General features: G+C 41.8%; 1 protein-coding gene across 6 annotated transcripts in view; it reads left to right on the top strand.

Moving 5' to 3' along the window:
- CNTNAP2 (contactin associated protein 2) overlaps positions 1–25969 on the top strand; it is a 1225886-nt gene that overhangs the window by 613788 nt on the left and 586129 nt on the right. For all 6 annotated transcript variants that reach the window (XR_012074163.1, XM_031674555.2, XM_072964285.1 and 3 more), the window contains one exon: positions 505–705. Coding sequence is in view for 5 of the 6 variants with exons in the window: in XM_031674555.2 (XP_031530415.2) it covers positions 505–705 (201 nt within the window). In the remaining variant the exon portion in view is untranslated. The remainder of the gene's footprint in view (positions 1–504; positions 706–25969) is intronic.

Raw genomic sequence — 25969 nt, 5'->3', positions numbered from 1 at the left:
TTGACCTGAAAGGTCAGGGTGGAGAGAACACTTGTTGACAAGATGAGGCTGTATGTTCTGATTGGAGCAAACAGCATGGACAAAGACCCAGAGGCTTGAGAGCACCTAGTTCATCGAGGAAGAAGCAGATACTGTCCTACGGGAGGAGTGCGGGGTTACAGAGTCAGGAAGGTTCCCGAACCCAGGGGGCCTCACCTTCAGTGCTGCGGACCTCAGAGCGTCAGCCAGATACTCAGGCTGTTCGTTTCTGTTTTAATATTTTTTTTATTAAAAGCAAATCTTGTACTTGTTTTTAATAAAAAATAGTACTTCCCTCCTTTGTTGATATAACCAGAATTTGGGTGTGAGATAAGGGTAGGGGTTCCTTTGAGGATTGCTCTCCTTACCTCTGCTCCTCAGCAGTTCAGGGAAGGCACGAGCAAAGTGTAGCTGACTTATTTTTGACAATTTGAAGACACGTTTGCATACTAATGACCCATTGTCCTGGCATTCTTCCCCCTACAGAGGACAAAGTGTGGACCATAGTGTCTCACGATTTGCAGATGCAGACGACGGTGGTGGGCTACAACCCAGAAAAATACTCGGTGACGCAGCTCGTTTACAGCGCCTCCATGGACCAGATCAGCGCCATCACCAGCAGCGCTGAGTACTGTGAGCAGTACATCTCCTACTTCTGCAAGATGTCGAGGTTGTTGAACACCCCAGGTAGGCTGAGCATGGAATGTGACTTTTAATTACTGTCTCAGCTGGTGGCTGGAATTACCCGCACAGTCCAGCAGGTGTGGCTTATTATCTTAGCAGTCCGGTCCTCCGAGAGCAGGCAGCTGTGAAAGGAAACCAGAGCCGCTCGGTTTGTTTTCGAGGGAAGGAAGCTCGGAACGTTCGACTTTCTTTTTTAAATTCCACTATTTTTAATTTAGAGGTTTTCCAGTTTTACATGCATAGGTGCGTGTATGTGAGTGTTTCTCATGCTTAATTATCAGTAGTGGCTTCGGGCGAACGTTTATCAGAGCTTCTTGTGAACGTTCAGGTAGTTCCCTTTGAGTTCTTCAGTTGTCTTTTATGTAAAGATGGAAGAATCCCAAAGGCTGTCTGCAGGGGGTAAACAGTTCACAGAACAGTGGTAGAATTTAGGGCTCTCTGCTGTCTACAGTCGTTTAACAGTATCTGCTGGGCTCAAGAAATCTGCCCTAATTTTTTTTTCCTGATGGCTTACTTTTAACAATGCTTCAGGGTGTGTGTGTGCATGCGCGTGTGCGTTAGGGATGTAGAAAACCGAGCTTACAGAGGGTACACTGGAGGTATCTTTACCACAAGGGCCATACACTCTGGGGTTCCTGGCAGTAAATTCAATATGTTGACAGAAAACGAAATCTCTCTGTCTGTAGTGTAACGTAGTAGAAATAAATCGTGCTCTGAGTCAGGGAGACATAGGTTGACAGTTTCAGCCTTGCCACCCCCCAGGTATGTGCCTTTGGCCGAGTTCATTGAACTCCTGTGCCTCAGTTTCCGGTGTCTTTTCAGACAAACAGGGATCCTAATGCCTATCTCAGGGTGACTGTGAGGCTGCAATGAGGCAGTATACACTAAGTGCTTATTACAGGGCTTGATGCACGTAAGGGCTTAATAAACAGCTAATAGTACATTGATTACTTTTTAATGTTAAGCAACTTCGGAAGCAGCATTATGCTGGAGACCAGTGGGCTATTTGATGCCCCCAAATCAGTGATGTATTGGAGCCAGTGTTGTAGGGAGAAGTTATAAGCAAGACAGTTTATAATATTTTGAAGATTTAAGTGCTTTTTATGTGCAAAGGCTTGTGCTAAAGTTACAGAAAAGTGTACCTTATGAACTCTAAGAAAGTGAAATCTGTAAGATACGAGAATGAGTGGTTCAGTTAGGGCTCCCGCTACTTGGAGAAGGAAGACGTGACCGTGGCTGGGATGCTAGAATGATGTGTCATTAAAGACGTCGAAAGACAGTTTGAGGCCGGTGAAGGAGAGTAAATGGGAGTCTGGAAGACAGAAGACGAATGATCCTTCAGGCCACTGTGTGGGGTAGTTTAGCAGAGGCAGCGCTCACGTTGAAGAGCAGTAAGAAATAAGGTTGGAAAGTAAAAATGGGAGCAGTGGTGGAGGAAGAGAAATGCGATGCTGGAAATTTTCCCCAAAGGCCAGTGCTGCTCAGGCTTTGGTGTGCATTCGGATAACCTGGTGAGATTAATAAGGCACAAACCGCGGGGCTCCACTTCTGGCTTTCTGATCCAGTAGGTCTGAGGCGGGCTCCAGAATTTTCATTTGTAATGAGCTTTATGGACTGAATTGTGTCCCCCCAAAATTCATAAGTCGAAGTGCTAACCCCTAGTGGGACTATTTGAGACAGGGCTTTTAGGAGATCCCTAAGGTTCTATGAGGTCAGGAGGCGGGGCTCCTACTCTGATTGGCTCGGTGGCCTTAGAAAAGGAAGAAAAGCCTGGAAGAGCGCTCTCACCAGGTGGAGGTGGCCAGCACCTCTAACTTGTGCTTTCAGCTTCCAGAACTGTAAGAAAATAAATGACCGTGGTTTAAGCCGTCCAGCCTGAGACTAGTCCAGCAGCCAGCGAGTTCCCAGGTGGTACTAATATTGCTGGTCTAGAAGCCACTCTGAGAACCTTGGCTGCAGGCAGTGGGGATCCCTTAGGGCCCCTGCAACTGTTTTTCTATCCACCTTCACTTATCACAGCCTTTTTGTACCGGGTCCCATTTTCAGTGCTAGGAAGAGTCGCCCGAGGATTATAGAGACTCCAGGGCACTCCGCACGGTTAATGAATCCATCAGCTTGTCCGCGCTTGGTTTCGAGCGTGAGGGCTCCTCATCACAGTTCATTCCAAGGATCTCAATCAGTCTTCAGTCCTGGAGGGGATGATGGGGGTGAGGGAAGGCTGCTGACCAGAAAAATAACCTGGTACCATCAGCTTTACTTTCTTTATTTTCTTCCATTTTCCTATAAACTCTAAAATCAACTTTTACTATTTAAATTTTGTTCTGGTGGTTAAAAAACACAATGCAACTTCCGGACTAGTTTAACTTACAGTCCGGACACCAGGAGTGTTTGGCTTGGAGGTCAGAGAAACAGTTGCCTTTAGTACTGCTGGGCGTGCAGTTCATTCCTTCCCCTCCCTCTTTGGGACCCTCTGTCCCTTCCCCTAGCCACGAAGTAGCCTCCCACGCTTACTGCCCTCCTTCTGAAAATACAGGATGTTCAAAAATATCAGGAAACATAGGATAAATGTGTTTTTAAACAATACTTCAGTTATATTTTCTAATAATGAGCTAAACACACTTCTCTTCAACCTTCAGACACCTTTTCAGGGGAAGAACTACTAAATTGAAATCAGGCGTGAATTGTTCATCTGTGCAGTAAGCACACTGATTTATTTGTGTTTCCTGACATTTGCAGATTATTATTGTAAATAACAAGCTGTACTTTGAAAATAAGTTTAGCATATCCTTCTCGCCTTTTGGGACACTCTCCGTGTATCAAAATTTCACTCACATAGGATCGGTACTTCATAAATGTTTGCTGGCTGGAAAGAAATGAAAAATATATCCAGCCTTCAAGCAGTTTTAAAACAAATGAGTCCATAGAAATTTTAGGCTACTTGTTCCAGTGCTGAGTCCCGTGGTGTGATTCTGACTTGGTAGAACTTGGTTGGGGCCCAGGAGTGTTTGCCTTTAACAAACACCCATGGGTCATTCTGTGAGCCGTTCACTGAAAAATACCATCTTTAATTTATGGGTGAGGTCTCTCGTGTTGGATTTTAAGGTGTCAGTTCTCAACGTGGGAGAGGATTACAGGGAATGTTGGGGCTTGTCTGACCAGTTGAAATAAAATGGCATGCAGAACCGCCTCCTCCTTCAGCTGAAATAAATTGGCATAGTGCTCCTTTTAAAATCCCTTTCATAGCTAAATATTGTAAAGTGAATTCCAGCCTGCCCTTCTGAGTCACTTTTCACATCCCAGTCTGTTTTCCAGGCTAATTAATCAGAAGAACAGCTGAGGCAAGGAAAAGGCGTGGTTGCTATAGCAAATTTTCCTGTATTACTATGTTCTGTGTGTGTCCAAATAAGAAAGAGCACAATTTAATAAAAATCTTTTAATTTGCTGTTTTAAGGAGCTAATGTTTGCTGTAATTGGCTTTTTCCCTCCTTCCTGGGAACATTCAATTTTAAATATCCATTTACTTGTTCTTAACTAAGGCTGAATTATATTGGAACTTCTGTAGTAGTACTTGTGACATCTGTTTGAATACAAAGTATATTCATTATAGTCGTGGCAATTAAAATGAATATCAGATGGGTTTGTAATAGCTCTGCACTTAAAATGTTATTCTTTATTTTAAGAGCCTTGCCCTCAAGAGTTCATCTGGGGCTCTATCGTTTCTAATGACACTTAGGATGAAGAGTTGATTTTGTGTGTGTAGGGACCTCATTTTTATTTTGATAAATGTTTGCTTGTACCATTCCATTAGCTAACAAAAGTAGAGTTACTCATTAATGGTTTCTCATAATTTTACAAGGACAGTAATTTATGACTGCAATGTTATCTTTTCTTTCATTACTGCAAATTTTTAAGAAAGAATCAATTTTAAAGTAATGCTTTTGCCATTCCTTATGGTCATATCTGTTCTTGCAATGTAACTATTAATTCAGTTATCCTTAATCAACTTAATAAAAGACATAGAAACAAAACAAATAAAGTAATTTTGTTCCATGCCAATTTGAAAATAAACAAATTAACTCTACTCAAAGAGAAAAAAACATGAACAGCTATCCAAAACCAAAAGGATGTAAATGTTTTATATTTATATCCCCAGAAGTGCAAATATACTGATACTTGAACTTAATGAAAGGCAGAAATCTCTAAACAATAAACCTACTTCTGAAATAAATACCTTAAGAACTTGAATTTGATAATTAGACTCCAGGAGAAAGTTTCATTAGATCCCACTTAAGTCAAGTCTTAGTCAACAATCCTAATGCTTTTAGATGGAAAAATATTTCTCTATATTTGGACAAGAACTGTTAGCCTGCTTTTAAAATATCTGTATATCTTAGATATACTGCAGTTATTATATTTATTTAACAAAACATTATACTTTCTAATTAAGAATTTTCTGCTGAAGTATTTATGCCCTACATATATAAATATTTATTTAATTATAGAGATATAAAGATGATATGTTTTCTATTTTTCTGACTGTATTTAGTGTTGTTTTCATTGGTTCCCAGTGTTTCATTTCTTTTAATTCCTCAATGTTAGTCTTGTTCTCGTAAGTCATAGTTTTATTGCTCCTTTTGTTGAAAGAAGCAATATAAATTGTCCATCTTTTTGGGTAGTTTTCTATTAGATTTTGTATCTATTGAAAAGGAGTTATGTTCACAATTTTCGCCTATAAAGTAAGCCGCGTAAAATTCAATATACTTTAATGATACCAACCTGTGATTTAGTGGCATCCAGAAGACAAGAAAACATGACTCTGGCGTTGTAACTTATCACCTATTTTTAAAAAAAAAAATTCTAAACTTTGGGGAAGCTATCAGGAAAGTGAATTTTCCAAGTTTATGATATGCATTATAAGAAACCATGATGCTTAACTCTTGAAACAACATAGATAAAATGTCGTTCAGCTGTAACTGAAGATCGGCCTTTTCAGTAAATGAGACTTACAGTGACTAGTCAATATATTAATCAAAAGATTAATCATTTATCTAATTATTGTGTTAAATAATTGTACTAAAATTGGAGGATATAATTAAATGGGCCAAGCAAGGAAGATAATAATAACTAAGAGGTAAAATCAGAAAATTAAATCTGGTAATGTCCCCCAGCCAGGCAGCTGGCATCTTCATCGAGGACACTGTAGTTGAAAGGGACAGAATGGTTCCAGGGGCTATGTCAGCAATGTGGGTGGTGTGGATGGATGTCTCAGCTGGAATATTAGATGAAATAATCAATCCACAAATACTCGATGTCTCAGGTGGATCAGGAATTGTGATGTATAAACTGAGATGTGAAGGATTCAAATGAGTTAACTAAGAAAAAAAATGACAGGGGGCTTCCAGGTTTGAGGTGTCAGAACGTGCAGGATTCTGAGATGCAGGTCAAGGTGCTCTGTGCTCAGAAGGAAGTGAGAGAAGTCAGGATGGCTGCAGTAGGGAACTTGAGGGCAAGGGAGAGAGGGGTGGAGATCAGGGCAGAGTCTCTGCGTGATGGTAAGGATTCCACTGGAAGGGCAACGGGAATGGTTGTAAGGAGGGGAGCTCTGGCTGTGATGCAGAGAGCAGAACAGAGGAAGGGCAGAGTTTGTATGAAGACACCATCTGGCTCAGTGTCACAGGGGTACGGATGCAACTGCGTGACGGGGTGCTCGCTGGGAATTAAGAGGAAAGACTTTGCTTTTAAGGTTAGGTAGTAAAGTAAACAGGATCTGTGACTGCTCGCATGTGGAGTAGCTGTAGGGGAGGCGGAAATGCACTTTTCCCATGTGCCCAGGGCTAAAGATAAAATGGGTGGCCACCAACAGTTGTGACGCCTTCATAAGATGACTCAACAAAGTCGTGGGAGGAGCAAGAAGGAACCGAAGGAGGGAAATGCTAATTCGAAAAAGTGATTTGAGGAAAGGATGCAGCTAACTAAAGGGACTCGGAAGTAATGATCAGAGCAATAGGAAGAGAATCGAATTAGAAAAGCCTTATATGGGGAAGCTAAGGGAAATGAGCATTTAACAATAGACGAGTTAAAAAACAAAAACAGGAACACTGAGATGTGATCAGTGGTGAAACATAGAAGGAAGCCAGGCCCTGGCTCTGGCTGTTGCAAGGCCACTGGAGTTTCACATCTGTGGGGTCTGGTGGTTAAAGCCAGTGAAGGACGAATGGGAAAAGGAAACGGACAGGGAAGGTTTCCCAAAGGTCCCATGGTAAAAGGGTGGCTAAGTGCAGAATGACTGCTTGGAAGTGACTGAATTGGAAGGCAGAGCCTAAGCAAGAGTTTGGGATTTTTTTTTTTTAAATATTTTTAAGGATGAAGGAGTTGAGCAAGTTTATAAATGCAGGAGACAATGGAGAGGCTGAGGCTAAAAACAAAAGATAGAAAAGGAATGTAATAGATCCCAGGAGAGAAAAGAAAGTATGGAATTTGCCTTGGCAGAGAATGAACACCTGGCTCTGAGAAAGGAGATCAAGGAAAGGGTAGAGATTTTCATTAAATTCTATTGACCAATACCATCCTTGACATTTTTATCTCATTTAACTCTCAAAGTTATGCAAAATAGATTTTATTATTTCCATCTTGCAAAACAGGGCCCAGAGAGGTGAATAAACCCACTGAAGGTCACTGCAGTGCAAGTGAGAAGGCTGGGGTTCAAATGCAGATCGAGTCTATTACAAACCTCTCTTCCTGGCACACTGAGAGTGTGTGAACACGAAGAGAGCTCGCCAAAGTGAGGATACCACTCGTGCTGGCCGGAACTGTACCCACCCCATCTCTTCAACCAGCATGAGAAAACAGTTTCCCTCTTGTCAGTTACTTCTTCTGTCTATAATTAGAAGTGCTCTTTGCCAAGTCCAATCTTCCTGATTTATACATTAATCTAAGGTTAGATTTATTGAGGGTACCTTGACTGACTTCTACTGAGGGTACTCATTTCAAGTTGCCAAAGTTTTGAGTTTTAAGGTGAGACTTTGAAGAACATTAACCTTCTATAACTTGACAAAGGTTGTTTTTATTGCTGCCACTTTATTTTGTGAGCGCCTGTGAGTGTGTGTGTAGCTTCATTGTTTTAATGACTAAAGTAGAAATGAATGAGAACTTTGAAGTTACATCGCTCTGCAGAATTTGGAAGTTGTCTTCTCATGTACTTAAATCATGAACCTTTTTTGTTTGTATATTATCTTTAAAAGTATCCATTTTAATGGCATTATAAACTGAGGATGAAACCTAATTGGTCAGACTTTGTAAATTATATTTAAAAATATCCCTCCTAAACAGGATACTGAGAAACAGAATCAGTCTTACTGTAAGAATCTCTGGGCGGTATCTGTAGTACTGTTGAGAAATTACTCATTTATTCAGCAAACAGTTATAGAATACAAAATTCCCTGCTAGGTGTGTCAGAATACAAGGAAGGCAAAGATGATACTTTTAAAATAGCGTGTGCCTTAAAATATAGACTGAAGCATTTTTATAAGGAAAATAGTCCATTTGTATATGTCATAAATATTTAAAGGATTTTACTGGTACATCTTAGGTAAAAGATGGAATAAAGTTAGAATTTAAAAATTTTTTTTAAAATTTTGATTTGTGTATTTTGTGTGAGGTAAACCCCTCCTCCCCTGTTTTCAAAGGTTGCGTTGGGGGAAAGATCAGGCGTTATCTGGGGAAGCTTAAGAATGGGAGGAGGTTGGGGTTCAGAATTCTGTTGGCCAGCGTCTCAGTCCAGGTTCAACCAGAGAAACAGAACAAGTTTGTAAGATATTTATATACAGTTAGAGATGTATTGCAAGGAGCTGGTCTACACAGTGGAGGAGCCTGGCCAGGCAGCTGCGTGTTTGGGCGCTGCCAGGAGAGGCAGGCTGGGCCGCTCGGGAATGAGCTGATGCTGCCGTCCACGAATGGAGCTGCTGCTTCCAGGGCTCAGTGCTAGGTCCTTTCGCCTGTTTGAATCCGCCAGGTTGTCTGGCATGATCCCTCTTACTTAAAGTCCTTTAGCAGTGGGCTTTCATGACATCTGCAGAATACCTACACAGCGACACCTAGACTAGTGTTCGGCTGAAAACTGCGCGCCTTCGCCTAGCTAAGGTTCCACATAAAACTGGCCATCACAGCCAGAAAACGTATTTGTAAACAAACGAGTGAGAAACCCTAGAGGAGCCCCGCTTTATCCCCCCAGCTGCGCATCGCGCCCCTCTCCGGCGGCGTCGAAAGGTGAGCTGCACCTGCTGGAGGCGCTGAGGGAGCTTTTATTCCCAGCCCTCTCTCCCCTCCCCCCGGGGTGCGTGTGAGCCTGGTGTCACGCTGCCGATGCTGCAGTATCGTGGTACATGGTTACAGCAGCGGCAAGCGGGATGAATCGACCGTGTTGTTTAAAAAAAAAAAAACCCACCTCTAGAAACCTCTGTTTCACATTTTGACCACGCTGGCATGTGTCCATGAAGGATGTGGCATTCATGACTCATTATTCCTCAGACTCTGCCTAAAGGGAAGCGTCTCCATTGATCCATATAAGACCACCCTGTGTCCGTAGTCTCAGCAAAGATGCAGAACAGCTCTGTCGCCCTGTCAGCATGATCTTGCCATCTTGTTTTGGTTGTTGACTGATAACTGAATCCGATCCCCTCTCCGTGAAAAGGAAAGGTAATGTTAAAAACGTTCAGAGTTTAAAAACAACTCATTTTTATTAGAATTGCGTATGGATGAAGTAATGGATAAATTTTATTTCAAAGGGTGTATGCTTTCTAAGTTGTTACTTTCCCACCAGTGAGTGACAAAACTTCTCTAAAATACTGTCACCCAAGTGGCAGCTGGATTCTGTTACCCTGTTGGGTTTGCTTACTGCTTACCAAAGCCGGCGCCTGGCGGTTATGTGACAGTGAATAATGTTGCAGGGTCGGTTGACTAGGAATGCCACAGCTGCCTCGGTCTTCATCCCAGGTCTTGTATTCTCTTAAAGGAAATGATGACTCTTTTTTTTTTTCTTTCCTCTCTTGGTATTGGATCTGGAATTCAGGCTAAATACATTATCACCTATATTTGGATTAAATCATACTTTAAAATAATCATCTCCAAATTAGATTATGTTAAAATGGAGAGGAAATGGCGTTCGTAGTAAGTGTTTGCTATGGGTCTTTACATATACTGGTTCATTCCGTCCACCCCCAAAGCTTTGCAAGTTGATAATCACTATTTCCATTTTATAACCAAAGAAACAACTTCAGAAGGGTTAATTAACTTAGCAAAGGAAAAACAGTAAATGTGCTGAGAGTCCGAACTAAGATTAAAATCTAGGCTAATGTGCCTCTTGAACCCATGAATTTTCTACCAAAATGTTTTTTAAAAAGGCAGGAAAGAAGGAGAGGAGGAGCGGTAGGGGAGAGGTAGGGGAAGAGGGGCAGAGAGAGAAGGAAAAAGAGGGAGAGAGAAGAAGGAAAGAGAAAAACACAATGGGGCCCCTAATCAATTGGGAAATTTTTAATTTCTTCCAGACTGCAGAATTAGCATCTGCTTTCAGCATAGTTGAAGATGAAGGCTGAAGCATTTTTGTTAAGCTGTAGGCCAAAAAGAGACATTTATAAGAGCTGCAGAACCTTCATTTCAAAATCCTAGCTTTGTTTTTCAGTATCCCTGATTTGGACCTGACAAGTATGTTTTTAAAAAGATTATGGTTTAGATGACAGTTTGTTTGGAACCATATTGAAAAACATTGTATATGAGAAAAATAAAAGCAGGCCTCTCTTTCTACAGAGCACTTGACTTTCATGTTTTTAATATCAAGGTATTTCAGCTAGAACAGGTGAATTGTGTATTGATGAAATAGAAAAATGCCGCAAAAGGTTATCCACTTCTTTTCAGACATAAGATAGGAAAACAAAATGCCGACCTTAAAAAAAATCTTTTCAGAAGAAACTCGTATCCCTCAGCCTAACACACATGGCATGCCCAGCGCTGCATTCTCACCTTATTAATTTGCTGTCGACATGTTGCTCAGAGACGTATTAGAATGAGGAGGAGCAGAGATGGCTGGCCAGGCCTGGCAGTGGGAGGGCAGTGCCTGAGGACTGGGCCCTGTAACCTGGACATGGGTAGAAAAGTCAACCAGCAGAGACGAAGAGATTTATTCTCTTAGGGTAAGGAGTGGTTTTCTGTCAAAAGAATAAAATAACCCTCAGTTTGGTCTTACAAGTGGGAAGGAGAGAGGATAAGGGGAGGTGGTTCTACATTGGGTAGCAGGAGGGAGGGGACTGAGTATGGGGGGGGCAGGGATGGGCAGGGCAGGGGGGAAAGGCCGGAGGGAACGTGGGAAAATCTCTAGAACAGACAGCCCGCTCTGCAGTTCTGTCCCGCCAGGCTGTGGATTATATGCAGTAGCTCACAATTCTGATAAAATCGTATTAATCTAGTCAGCCCAAATGTTAAGATCAGTTCATCTTTCTACTTAGAAGGCAGCCGTGTAAAGGTCTCTAGCAACCAAACTGTTTTCATTTTGTTTCACGTCAAAACATCAAAATGGGAAGGTGATGGGAGCAACAAAATCACGAGGACCCGTGTTACGAGATGCTCCAGTCCGCTGAGTGAAGCTCAGCACGTAACCTCGGACAGATAGGCCTCTGCTCCGTTAGCCAGTTACGAGTTTGCATGACGAGAACTGAGAGAGTAACGTGTAAGGTTTTTGTGTAAAAATAGGAAGTGTTAATGCAATAATGCCAACCAGAGCAGGAAAGAAATGTGTCCTTCTTGAATGAATAGTCATTAAACGTTGGTCTCCTAGACTGTCACAGAGGGTTTGAATTTTGGAATCATTACACGCACATTATCCAAACTAACGAAAAGCAGCAAAAAGGTGAACGAGTATAGTAGATGATTTAAAAATAAATATTTGGCTTTGGAATGTTTTAACATAACGTTTTAGATATGAGTAACCAGTATCTAAAAAATGTGTTCTAAACATAATATTGAAGTTACAGAATATTCCATGGCAATGACTTCTTCCTTCTTTTCCGAGGCCATTTCTTCTTCTTTCCAATCTTGGACTAGATGCTGTTCAGATTAAGCAAAGCACCCACTGTCACTATATATATTTTTTTCTTACCCACTGGAGTACGTACCAGTGCATATGTCTCCATAATCATATAATGTATCTCTGTAGGTTCTAAATACATTAATACCACACACGCACAACCTCCATGGGTTCCAAAAATAACCTCGTCAGGCTGAATTCTTCCATCAAACTGTCCCTGAAATGAGAAGCTGGTTCGTTCTGCTAGGCTTCTGTACTGTGTGACACAGACTTCTTGGACATAACAGCACACAGAGCTGATGTGAAGTGCAGAGGGAGCAAATGACTCATATGGAATAGAAGCCTGGTGTTAAAGTTGAAAACGGCATTTATGGGGAAAATAATCAGGCTGGAGATAACTAAAAGTTGGCCGTTATTTGCTAACTTGCTAACTACAAGTGAATTTGAGATTAAAAGGTGGAAAAATTAAAACTAAATGTAACTTGGCACCATATAGCTGAAGCCAGAGTATTTTACCAAGAAGAGAGAGGTATTCAGCGGGGAGGGGTGGGCTTCGGTCAAATAGGAGAGATAAATATCCAAAGTAACATACACCAATATAAATTTAAAATGCATCTGGGATAAGAATAGTGTGAAAATACATAACTCCCAGTAATTTACTACCACTCAGAATTGCTGTTATGCTGCCTTGAGTATCACCTCAAGAAAGGGACAAGTCCAACTCAAGTGAAATGTATAAAATATGTGTAGCCATGGTTTGGAGAAATGAAAGAAAGCGAAAATGACCTGCGGAGGAGAAATGTAATTGGAGTTATAAGTGTAGGAGAAAGGTCTATGAAAAAGGAGTCCTTGAGAAAATAAAAATAATGTTGAACTGCCTTGGAAATTTCATTTTTAATAAGAAAGTAGAAAAACAAAGAAACTGAGCTTCACTATATTAGAAAGGATTTAGTAGAGATTTTACCCGAAGCAACTTCTTAGGAGAGTATAGATGAAATGCTTGCCTATGCACAGAAGTTTCAGAAAGGAAAAGAAACTTAGCTTGCCGCACCACAGTCTGGGAGCTGAAATTAGAACACATGGAAGAGTCTCGAAGGCTGTCTCTCAAGATATCTGACATCACCTTAATGAGTTTTCTTCGATTCAAAGTCAGATTCCTGTGATAGAACTTGATTTACCAGCACACTCTAGTTTGATCTCAACTATAATCAGAGTCTGCAAGATTGAGATCTGCAGTCAAAATGCCATTGTATTAATTTACAAGGAGAAGGGTAACTGCTTCTGAAGGGATGGGACGGCCTGGCCGGCACGGTCTAAGCAGGAGGGTGCACTCAGAGCCAGAGTACAAAGCAGGATGCCAGGGGGTCGATGCGTAGTGAAGAATGTAGTGCCGAAGGGACTGGACACGTGTGTTCTCTACCCGCCAGACCTGCCCCTGGAGGGTCTCCGAATGAGGAGTGAAATTAGAATCAGAGCCTGCTTCTCCAGCATAAAATCAGAGCAGGAGGAACAGATTATGATTTGAGAATTAAAGGGAACAGACTGTCCCTGGACCATCGAGTCCTCCCTGTTCCTTAGGCTGCATTCGGATATAAAGTTCATCTCGCTCATCACCCTTTTCCTACATATTAGCCTATCTTTGCAGCTTCCTTCTGACCCTGTCCCTTATTAATTAGTTCTGCTAATAGAGTCAGTCAGAGCACAGTGCAGTCTTGCTGGCTGGGAGCCATTTCATCTCTTTGTGGTAATTTTGTTCCAGTCCTTTAAATGTTGATATTTTAGTTTAACTCAGAGGCCAGTCTTATTTTCACAGCTCTTCAGGGAAGCCCACAAGACCCCAACACGGACAACCTAAGACAACAGAGATGATTTCTTCAGTCCTTTGCAATCCCGTATGTTTGCGAGAGAAAATGTTTCTAACGCTGTATTATTGCACATGGATAATGGAATTTCCTTTCCAAAGAATAGGAGAGACAAAGAAAAGGGAAAATTGGGTAGACTTAAAAGATGTGGCCTACATATAACTACATCCTTAATGTTTTTTTTTTTTTTCCGTTCTGAGATGGGGGGAAATGATGGTGATTGAGGTGTTTGCATTCATTACTAGGAAACTTGAATTCTGACTCCCCATGGAGATCAAATGGAAAATGCAGATATAGTGCTTTATTTCTTAGTAGCTTTTGTAGATATCTGATGATTTTTTTCATATTAGAGCTTCCAATTTGAAATTGACTATGAAAATGAGGAAATACTTGCTCAGCAAAAGAGTCATATGACAAATTAAACCATGTGCTCTCTGGAAGTCTTTGTGATAACAAATACTAATACTAAGATGGAGACACCATTGGGGTGAGCAAACCTGATTCTCCATCTGTGGGCTCTTGTTGAGAATACTGAAGGCAAACCATGCGTTTGCATGGAACACCGCTGGAGAGCTGTCACGTGATAGTATAAAGAAAGCCAGCACAAGAAATACAGATGACAGTGACTAGAGACTAATGCAGTTAACTTATAGCCAGATATATTAAATTCAGCATTGATGGCAGATTTACCTCTGGGAAGGAACAGTGGGGAGTGGAGTGGGTTTCATTTTAAAGAACTGAAACCTACCAGGATGTTGCCTAATGAGGTGATGTAATATCACTTGATGCTAAATTTGCATAATGCCTTTTTTCCCTAAGAGATTGCTTTGAAAGAATAACAAAGAAACTGAAATGAGGTGGAAAACAGAATAACAAAACCAAATAATCTCTCAGTGTTTTTCAAATACTAAAAACAACTTTCTGTCTTCTGATTCATTAGTTCTCCCGAGAGCCCACCTGGATGTCCTCAGAATGTAAAATGATACTTAAATTAGTATATTGGCATTTAGATTCCCTTATAACCATGCCATTTATCTAAAACATATTCCTGTCTGTGCACGAGTCACGCAAAGTGGTGGCCGGGTGGGTTACGACGCAGTGCTCAGGACCAGGCAGACCCCGACAAACAGCTTTACTTCAGGCACAGACTGTCGTGGTAAATAGGCCAGCCCCTAACAAGATTGCCCAAAGAAGCCCGGCTTTTGCAGTTTCTTCCTTCCATTTGGCGCCTTTTTCCTTTGAATGGAGAGCTTCCTCTTCCTGCAAGTACCTGCTTTCTGACCAGCGGGTTATCCGAAGAGGGAAACGTCTCAGCTCTCCAGCTTTTGGATTCCTCTGCTATTCCAGGGTCCGCGTGCCCTTCCCTTATTGCTCCTCCCTTCCCAGTTCCCTGTGAGACCTAGTGCTCCCGTTGTCTGGCTTCCGAATCCTCCCGACAGAGTCGGGGAAGACTCTGCTGCCGGACATTTTACATTTGTCGCTCAGTTGCATCTTCTTACAAAAAGGTTTCAGTCCCTGCACCCCCTTGTACATATTGTTTTGCATTTAAAAGTGTTTGTATTTAATTTTGAAATTGCTTATCATTCCTTCAGTAATTCATTTATTCTCTGAACTAACGTTTACTGACCATCTACTCTCTTTAAGGTCCTGAGCTAATGTCTGTGGGAGGTTGAGGAGTGAATGAGAGCTGCTTCCGTAGGGCAGTGATCTCCTACTACAGGTGTTCTCAACAGCGTCTGTGTCCAGAGCGAAGTGGGAGGGAGGGAGACCCGTGAGCCTCTGAAATGACACTGTACCTGCGTCAGCCCTGAAAATGTGTTTCGTCAGGGTCTTTGTTGAGGGAGCTGCGGAGCAGATGGAAGCACGTACAGTCTCCCCTTGTCTGCCTCCTCCTGCCTGGGCCCCACCCTCCCACCCCCGACACGCACATTAAGATCTAAGCGCTTACTTACATCCACACCTCTGTCTTCAAGGGGCTGCAGCCTTGTTGTGATTGTTACAAGCCTATTCTAAACCTATTTCTTGACCGTTTGTGTCTACCCTGGGCCCCTCTCCTGTGCCTTCCTGCCCTCCTCCCCTAGCCGTTTCTTGGCTGTAACAACACACTTGTTAACCCGGCTCCAAACGTCAGTATTTCCAGTGTTTTCCCTTCCTTTGTCTCAAGAACTCCAGTGTTTTTATTGCATATTTGATACAGTTTTTTGATAATATAATGTTATTATCTTTCTGTAACTTTTCTAACATCCTTTTTTTTTTTTTTTTTTTACTTTAAACTGTATATTTTTATTTCTGGAAACAGAATTTTGGCCAAAGTGTTATTAACCCACTTCAGTAAAGGTCCATTCCCCGCGAGGCCACGGCCCACGCTGAGCCCCGCAGCCTCACCGAGCTGTCTGACAGCGGAGTTGGGTAGCGGTGGGCTAGCAGCAGGCTTCGAAGACAGTTCCTGTGCTCTGGTCTTCCAAATTCAGCTGCTTCTCCTGGTGACTGCTAATTAATCTGAAACAGCCCCGCTCTGGTCTGTCAGCCTGTGCTGTTCCTAACACTGCCACAGAAGATGGGTTGACTTACGCTTTAGCCACCAAAGCCGTTTGCTGTCACACCTGTGTCCCTAATAAAAGCGCCGAGGCTCTCTCCCTGAGGGCCCATCGTCCTGCGCTCTCGGGAGGCGCACGTTAGTCTTCGGCGCTCTTGCAGGCTTGCAGGAAAGACCTCTCTGTCCTTTCTTAGAAAATTCAACATGCATTTTCAGCTTTCCCTCTATAATACCCAGCTGGTACATGTATTAACCAAATGCACGGCACCCCCCCCCAAATCTGATTTCTGTGATGTAAATGCAGTACCAGACACTGCGCACAATAAATGCCCTCCCCTCTTCAAGGACCCTTTGTCCTTTGCACATGGTTCCGGGTTCTGCATCTCCATCACAGCCCGACGCATCAGACCCCAGTGTTGTCAGGTGTCATTTAGCCCACCGACGGGTTGGCACAGTCCCTACGTCTGCTCCAAAGCAAAGGGCAGCTTCATGGTGCGTTGCGGCTCTTGGCAAGAGTTAAGCAGAAAATAAAATTAAGGTGTAGGGGTTAAGCAGGGAGTTTCACTAAAACTACTTGGGAAATGTAGCTAAGCAAGGTGTAATTATCTAACTTATAATTAGCCCAGAACATCAGGCCTCCTATCCCTAAAGGCTGCTTTTTTTTTTTTTTTTTTTTTTTTTTTTACAAAGAGATGAGCAGTACCATCAAATAGCAGCTGGTGCGCTTGTGTGAGTGGGAGCGAGTGATGGACTGTTCTTACCTTAAGAATGCCCTGCACCGAATTTGACCGAGTTATTCCCTAGATGCTAGCTCGTCCGCTTAATAATTCGTTATTTCTCTGTCTTCTGTTCCTTTGGGCTAGTGTCATTATTGCATTTAAAAAAAAAAAAGAGTTCTGGGAAATTTCAGTAACATCTCTGTAGGCCTAATGGCTTATATCATGTGATCACCTAAAACTCCCTAGCAAGTTACCACCACCAAGGAAAGGCAACAGATGTGATTAATTGGAACATGACTCCAATAATTTTTGCTACACTTTAGTTCTATTCCTTAAAAATTCTAAGCTATATTATGTAGAAAAGAAAAAATTATTCAAGTCTAGAAGTGTGATTTTTGCCCCATTGAATGCTCCTGCTTCGAAGGCTCTTGCATGTGGCTCTGTCAGTAGCCCTGTAATTACAGCGCTGTTTTAAAGAAAAGCTGCGTGAAGTCCCCTTGGCCCAAGACATGCACGTGGAGAGAGGGCGACCCAATGCCATGAAGGCTTGATGGCTTCTGCTTACGTAGCAGACGAGGTTAAATACTACGGCAGGGCTACTTTGCTCTTTGTCTCAGCCTGTAATAGGCATTTTGTCGGCATCTTAGGTGCTGAAAGCAACCTGGCCAAAAACTTGGCTGCCTGTAGGAAATGGTTTTCGATTGGGTTTCTCTCATGAAGTGTTGTCCTGCAGTTACTAGTTTGTGTACTGTTTTTATTTATAACCACACAGGAGTTTAGCTTTTAAAACCCTTCATTTCTAAATATGGACTTGCTCACTTATGTATCCATTCGTCCATCCTGCACTTCATGAATTCTTTGGACCAGCGTTTGCTGAATATCTACCCTGTGTAAGTTACTTTAGAAATCCTGCTGAGAATAAAAGTAAAGTCCAGTTTTCTGTGTAGCAAAATCTGTTTAATCACTAAGACACTAAGAGAGTATGAAATAATATAAATTTTCCATTTTATTTAGGAGGTGGAAATGCATAGATGTGAAATAATTGAAAACTGAAAAGATTTTATACAATCGTATGTATACACAAATATGTGTGTAATATATATGTATCTATTTATGCTTGCATATGTATATATAGGTTTATATGTAGATACAATTTTAGAAGTAGTAAGCATGATTTCCTGTAATTCTTTAATGGTAAATAAAATGTCTTAATGCTTGTAAATAACTCAGGAGATGCCCGTTTGTGAAACAGTCGAGGACAGTAATTATTCATTTGTGGAACACGAGGAGGGCAGCTGTAAGGGGCCAGGAGCCTTGGGTTAGGGCCTCCTAGGCTTGTTTGGATGGAGAGTGTTAGTTCTGTAAGAGCAGGGCTGCTCGTCTTCATAGTTCATCACTGTGTTACCAGCATTTAAAACCGTGCCCAGCACATAGAAGTGCACGTTACATCAAAACATAAGTTGAATGATTGAAGGACAGAACGCAAAACCCTTTGAGTGATCTGTGAAGACCTGTGAAGCATCTACACGGGGAAATGCCGTGGGTCCGCACACCGTTCTGTGCGTGTTTCAGGGAAGGGATGGGCTCTCCCAACCCTCATCTGCAGCTGCCAGGTTAAGAACCCCCAGCCTCAGCTGAAGGGAACGAAAAAGACAAGCTATGTACAGAAGGGAGTTAGCCCAAAGCAGAGAGCGCAGCTGCTGTCGTGGGCCAGGCCACCCCTGAAATGGCCACGTGGTACCCGGAGGTGTTTTTACTTACAGTGGGTTTGGTGTGAGCAATTTATTTTTTAAATCAGTTGTAACGGACACTCCAAGATTTTCCCAAATATTCAGAGTAAGTGCCATGGGGAAGGGAGGAGGTCATGCTTTGTAGGGCTGGGGACAGGATAGTGAGTGAGGCTTAACTTCGTCTTCACGGTAACTTTATTCACCTTAAATAATGCCAAAGGAGAGAAAACTTCTCTATTAAAGTATCATTTTGTTCCTTCTAGGGTTAAAACCATTTAAATATTTGAAAATATTGAAATGATTTCTACCCCACACACTGAATTTGTGTGCCTGTAATTATGTCCCTCAAATTCATCTGTTGAAGCCTTAAACCCCAGTAGCTCAGAATGTGACTGTCTTTGCAGGTAGACTCTTTACAGAGGTAATGAGGTTAAAATGAGGCTGTTGGGTGGGCTCCAGTCCGGTCTGACTGTTGTCTTTATCGGACGAGGAGACTAGGACACAGGGAGACGCCGGGGACGCGCAGAGGAGGGACCACGTGAAGACCCGGCTATAAAACGACCGTCTGTAAGCCAAGGAGAGAGGACTCTGAAAAGGCAGACCCGCCAACACCTCCCTCTCAGACTTACAGCCTCCAGAGCTGGGAGAAAACAGATTCCTGTCGTTCCAGGCACCCAGTCTATGGAACTTTGTCATGGCAGCTCAGACTAACACATACATCATCTTTCATTTAATTAGTTGACTGTCTTTCAAAAAAGCATTATCTTTAAAAAACATCTTACTTCACCTCATGGTTTGATTCTCCGGTTCCTAAGACTCTACTTTGAAGAGCAGCTACTTTGACAGTTATGGTGTGAATAAATAATACCACAGGGTTGTTAAATTTCCTTTCTATATACAAGGGAGAGAAAGAAAATAATATTTAGACAGTATCAGCTCTTTGCTGGGCAATTTCATGTAATCTGTGTTTTTTGTTATCTGTTACATCATTCAAAGAATGGTAGGAGGTAGATACTGTTAATCATATTATACGGATGAGAAAAATGAGGTCCCAGTGGGTTGAGAGTGTGTTAATAGTGCCCCTTACATACTGAGTGGCGAAGCCAGTGCTCAACGCCACGCGTGGACCTGCCACCCACACCTTCTTCTGGACCCCGTGCCGACCATTTCTCTGGGTCGTTGTGTTCTGAAGTAGACCTGAGATGTTTGCTTGTTAAGGAGAGGCTGGAGTGTTCGTTGCCACTTAGTTGTAATGTGTGAAGTGATGACACTGGAAATGTAAAAGCAGGTTTTCTTTTCGATCTGTGATGACACCAAAAATACAACATTTTCGTTTCTTTTTCCTCGCTGAGAAACACACCCGGCAATTAATGTAGGAAGAAAGAGATGTGACTCTCAGGCTCCTGGGGCTTTCTATTCCTGTATTTGTGTTGAAAAGTCAGAGAACATGTAGTCAAGACTAAATTTCTCATCCTGTCCCAGGAATTAAAAGATGATCAGATCAAAACAGTCAGTTTAGGATGAGATAATTTTTGTAGTGAAAAGATACAGGTCTAGCATATTTCATCAATGTTTACATTCTTATATATGTCCCCATTACAATAAGACTATTAAGTAGTTGTTTATCATATTCTCTGAGAACAAAAATTACCTGTTCATAAGTTTATAGAAGTAGAATGTAGTGGGAGTTATACACGTCCTTACAGTATTTTTTATTAGCACTCATGTCAAAGTTCCCCGAAGTCAGCATAATGGACAAACCAGATTATTCATTCTTCCTTAACACAGTGAATTTTCAGCACATTCTAATATTTGCAACTCTCCAAAAATAGTACAAATTTTAAACTGAGTCAGATTTTATGTTTCATTTTATACCTTTAAATGGCTATTCTCGTTGTTAGCCTCAATTACCTCTTATTTCCTTAGTGCCTTTTTCTTTCAGGGTAAACTGTCTACTAGATTTGGGGTGGTTTTATTTCATTTTACAGTGAAAGCATGTCGATTTCCATGATTATCATTTTAAAAATCCTATTTATTTTTAAGTGAGTGTGACCAAATAAGGACGTTGTATTTCTGTTAGGGGGCGTGTCTGGCCAAGTGATTTTCGGGCCTCTGCCAGCACGGAGAAGAGAGTATGTCCCTTGGCTCTTTGTCTTCGGTAGTAGTGACAGGACAGTGAGAGGGGTTTTAAAACCAGTTTTCTCTTTTTTGAGGTGGGAGGGGGATGGAGAGGAAGTAGGGTCTCTGATGAGCATGAAGAGAAAGGTATTTCCTTTTACCCCCAAATAACATTCCACCTGCTTCCAAACCTGCTGCTGGCTTTGCACACTCAACCATAATGTGAAAAAGTCTGTCTCAAGATTATAATTGTAGGGTCTCGCTCTCAACACATCCTTTTGGTTTTTCTGCCACCACTGTAAGATTTAGCCTGAGAATTCAGTTCAGCCCTTTTTCTCCTTCAAGATAAGGATGTGCATCGTGTGGCACATGGAAGGGAAGCATTTTGAGGTCTTGCTGTGTCCCTACCAGGAGAGCACAGCTCCTGTTCTTCTTTTATCCCTGTGGAATCTCCTTGAACTTGTGCTGTAAACGGGAACAACTTTCCATCACATTTACAATCAAAATCAAAATCCTTATCTTGACTTTACAGGGTTTCTCGTGGTCTGACCCCTGACTGTATCTCTGGTCTCATCTGTGGCTCTTCCCGATGCTTACACCACAAAATGAGGATTCAGATCCACTTCTGTCTGGCTCCGAACCCAGTGCTCTTAGTCAGCGTCCTTCACTACCTCTGTAAGCCCCTTGCCTCTCTCCCACAGAGTGTAGGTGCCAAGTGGCCCACAGGTCTAACTCCAACTCCTGTCTCCACCTCAAAACAGCTCTTTCCTTGAAGTCAAACTTGGTTAAAGTGTAATGTCCACTGAGGTAGGTGCAGAAATCATAGATGTAAAGCTTGGTTGCTTTTCGTGAAGGAAGAAATACACTCGGGCAACCAGGACCCAGACCAAGAAATGAGATATCACTGTGTCCCAGCAGAGCCCCTGACCAGCCTTCCAGAACCTCCTCCCCAGGACAGCCACTCTGCTGGATGCTGACACCACTGGTGTGCTTTCCTGTTGTTGAACTTCACAGGCCCTCTCTTGGGTCTCTTTTCCTTTGCTCTCAGTAGTGAAAACTGGCCCTTCAGCTAGAATCACATGCACAGGATCTCCATTTCTCCATTTCCCAGATTATATCTCATGGAAAGTTAGTGTCCAGTGATGTTTGCAATTTAAGAAGTTATTTGGTCGGAAGAAGTAGGTTGACTGACTTTACTCTAACAAGCACTCTGAATTCCTAAGAGTAGAGAGCAGTGTGGAATGTGTACACAGAACAGCTGGTAACCCGCTGAACACTAGGACTCATTGTGATAACGGTGGGTGAAGTGCGAGTCCACGAATTTTCTGCGGGGCTCTCAAGACTTCATCCTCAGGGTTGATGCCCTTTCCCACAGTTAGCTCCTCTGGCAGTGACCCATCCCTGCCGAAGGGAAGGACAGGCCACTGGATGGGATGGCCCCAAAGTCAATGGACCGGTGTGTGCCTGACCCAGGACATGCGCTGCCCCCGCTTACAGGACTGTTGATTCAATCTTCAGCTCATTAACTGTGGAGGGTAGTATAAAGGACCATTAAAAGGAATCTGTTGCGTTTCCTCAAATTAAGAGACGCCCTCTGGGCGTCCGCGTCTCCTTTTTGTGGAGAATTCATTAGAGAACTGGATGTTGGTCTGAGGCAAGTGCTGGTTTGGACACTCAAAGAGAAATTTTTTTAAGTACTTTAAAAAGTCAAGATGAAATCATTGAAGGAAATCCTTAGCATTAAGATGGGATAAATTCCTAGACAAGTTGTTGTAAATTGAAATGTTCTGTCAAATCCAACCTTATTTCCATAGGGAAAATTGTGTTATAGGGACATGCAGTCCTGACCATGTTCCTGATGCCCTGAAGCTATTTGGAATGTCCACAAATGATCTACTTACTCAAATATAAGTAACACACACAAATACCCTGTTACACTTTCTAAATTTGAATTGTTTAAATAGGATAACATAGTAAACAAAAAAATGACATTAAATATGACCCAATATCAGAGGCTATTGTATAAAACTCTTGTCTTCCCTATAAATTCTAGTCTTTTTCCTTCTTTAAAAAATTTTTTTTCTTTCTTTCTTTTTTTCATTAGGATTGAGGAGGGCATGTGACAGAGCAATTACCACAGCAGGGAATCCTTTTAGGAGGTTCAGGGAATTCAGAGAGTATTCCTTGGAAAAACTGGAGTGACTGTTCAGCAAACACTTTAGAGAGACTTAAAGCTAGTAAATGACTTTTTGAGAAAGTAATCCAGGTTGCTAATCTTTTGGTTTCTGTGTTTTGAATGTATAGTTCCCTGTTAAAGTATAGGTATCAGACATACCACATTTTTAGATGCTCTTCAGACCTCAAAACACCTCCTTCCTGCTTTCAGGGAGCCATTCCAGCACCTTTACTGTGTTCACAGTGAGTCTTGCTGTCTGCTTTCAAGGCACCGTGAATAATTTGTAATTTTTCAAGGCTTAAAATTCACAAGACCATTCTTATTTGCACTGAATGATGGTGATTATGATTGCTATTATCGTCATTATCACTTTATCCTTCACAATGTTGCTGCTTCTGTTTTCAAAAATAAGTCAGTTTTCAAAAAATAGCTTTGGTTTGAATGCAGCTGGATTCAAAGCTAACTAAAGCCAAATCTGATCCTGAATCCACAAAATCAAATATATATTTGGAAGAAGATTTCTGTTCCAGACTAGGATTCAATGGGTTTGACTCTACTACACATTTGCCGGTAACCATCGGTGTCACCAAACGAAGCAACCGGCTTAAGTCTTTACCGTTTCTTTCGTTCCGTAAATCCCGGTGAGATCTGTGCAGCCATCTGACCACCCTGCTGCACCGCTGCAGGTTGGCCTTGGGATTGTCTTTCCTAGAAGGAAAAGGCAAAGTTGTGCAGGAGCTAACTGAAGGTCCTTACCGTGTAAAGAGTGTTACCCCTGTTCAGAACACTGTGCTCTCTGTTGCATTATTTTCTTCAGTCCTTGAAACATCCTTATTCCCATTTTCCAGCCAAGTGAAAAATGAGGCTCAGCAAAGTGAAGTAACTGTTGATGGAGAGCGTAAACCCGCGGGTGGGATTAAGTTGGAATGAATGTGAGGTCCATCCTCAGTCCACTATAGCGTGCGGGCTCCTGGCTGTATAAGGAAAAACAAGCCCCTCTTCTACTGCCCCATCAGGAAGCACTGCTGCCTCCGGTCCCCTCCTTCAGCCACCTGCTTTCCCTGCTCCGCTCCAGGTGAGTCTAAGTGAAACACCTGGTGCTGCTAATGATGACTGCACGCCAGTGTGGCAGTAACCGGAGTAGGGAGCAAATGGGAAGAATGACCAAGACCAGAGATGGGCATATGCAATTTCCAGATGCAGATCAACTGCAGCGGACTATGTTTTAAGTGAATAATCCGAGTTTAAATAAACCATTTAGAAAAAAAATCAGAAGCAGCTATAGAGATAGGAAGCAAAGGTGACCTGTATTTCCTTAGGATTTTCAAAGTAAAAAATAATTTTCAATATAAATTAAGTGCTATAATAACAGATGAAGTTTTGTAAAAAAGTTCAGCCCTTATGAGACAAAATAACAAAACATATGCTGAAATATATCTGAATGCTGTGAAAGGTAGGTGGTGTATCCTTAACAGCACTGGATGTTTGGGAAAGGTTTAACAAACAAGAGATAGATTGTAGCTATGACTATTTACATTTTTATAATTCTAAAAGGAAATTTCAAACTGTGGAATATACAAGCAGAAAGGAGATGAATAATGCATCTGAATAATTGGGCTAGTGTGAGACGCTAAGCCTCACTCCCATTGTGGGCAGATAAGACGGAAGGAAAGATTTTGAGGGAAAGATGTAGAAGCTATTTAAATGGGGGATTTTTTAGTGTTGTTGAAAACATATCCAGCAACATCTGAATACCCAATAAAAGACTTTGCAGTTTCATCTCTCCTTAGAGATATTTTTTAGTTATTGTTGTTTTGTTTGAGAGAAAATTGCAGCTTAAGATTTACAAACCACTTCATTTGCAAACTGCTAGTACAATACTTTCTGCCTCTGAAAATGTTTAAAGCTGCAGGCAATGAAAAGACACAGTATTAGAGTTTTTCCTTATAAAGAAAGCTCTCATTCTGTTGTTAAAAAATGAGCAGTGTAACAAAACAATATTATTTATAGAGAGATATTCATATGAGTAGTATTTCAATGTGCCTTGCTGAGTTTTTGAGATACTGGATAGCAGAATCTCCAAGAACACTCATTTTGCATAGTTGTTTAAATGTGGTAGAGTTCAAGTAATTATCTTCATCATGATAAAATCCAAAGGAATTTACATTGTTAGTTGGATCTTGAACATAAAATCCATATTGCTCATCATAATATAAAACAAAGGTTGTCACTTCAATTTTTTTCCCATGTGAGGTAAGGTTAGATTTTTCCGTATTTAGAGTTGAGTTTCTCTAGTTGGTAGTTGGAAAGTCCTGAAACATTCAGTTTGTTCTTTGAAGATTTTCCTGATTTCAATGTGTCTTATTAAAAATATTCATGGTCAGCTGGGTTTTTTCTCCCACTTTTCTATCAGCTGTTTATCTTAGATTTTTCACCTTAAAGAATTATTCCTTTTATAGGGCCATATTAGTTTCCTAGGATGCCACAGCAAATTACCATAAACTTGGTGGCTTAAAACAACAGAAATGTATTCTCTCACAACTTTAGAGGCCAAAGTTTGCAGCCAAGGTGTTGGCAGGGCCAGTGTTCTTCTGAAGGTTCTCAGGGAGAATCCTCTTTGCCGCTTCCAGCTTTTGGTGGATCCAGGCATTCCTTGGCTTGTGGGGGCTTCCCTCCAATTTCTGCCCCTATCTTCACGTGACTTCTCTGTGTCTCAAACCTCCTTTCTTTAATGAAGACACCAGTCATTGGAATTACAGCCCATCCTGAATGCAGGATGGGTTTATTGTGAGATCCTTAATTACATCTGCAAAGACTCTGTTTCCAAAAAGGTCACTTCACAGGAGTCAGGGGTTAGGAACTGGGCATATCTTTGGGGAGGATACAGTTGAGTCCATAACAAGGGGGTAAGAACAGATTTTGGAGTTGGGCAAACCTGGGTTAGAAGCTTGGCTCCGCCACTTGCTTTGAGGGAACGTCATCATGTCCATAAGTGTTCAGAGTATCAGCTTCCTCCTCTGTAAAACATGGGTGATGCTTTCAGCTCGTATAT

The sequence above is a fragment of the Vicugna pacos genome, chromosome 7, assembly GCF_048564905.1.
Source record: "Vicugna pacos chromosome 7, VicPac4, whole genome shotgun sequence".
Classification (NCBI taxonomy): Eukaryota; Metazoa; Chordata; class Mammalia; order Artiodactyla; family Camelidae; genus Vicugna; species Vicugna pacos.
The sequence above is the reverse complement of the archived record's forward strand: the minus strand, read 5'-3'. Positions and strand labels throughout refer to the sequence as shown.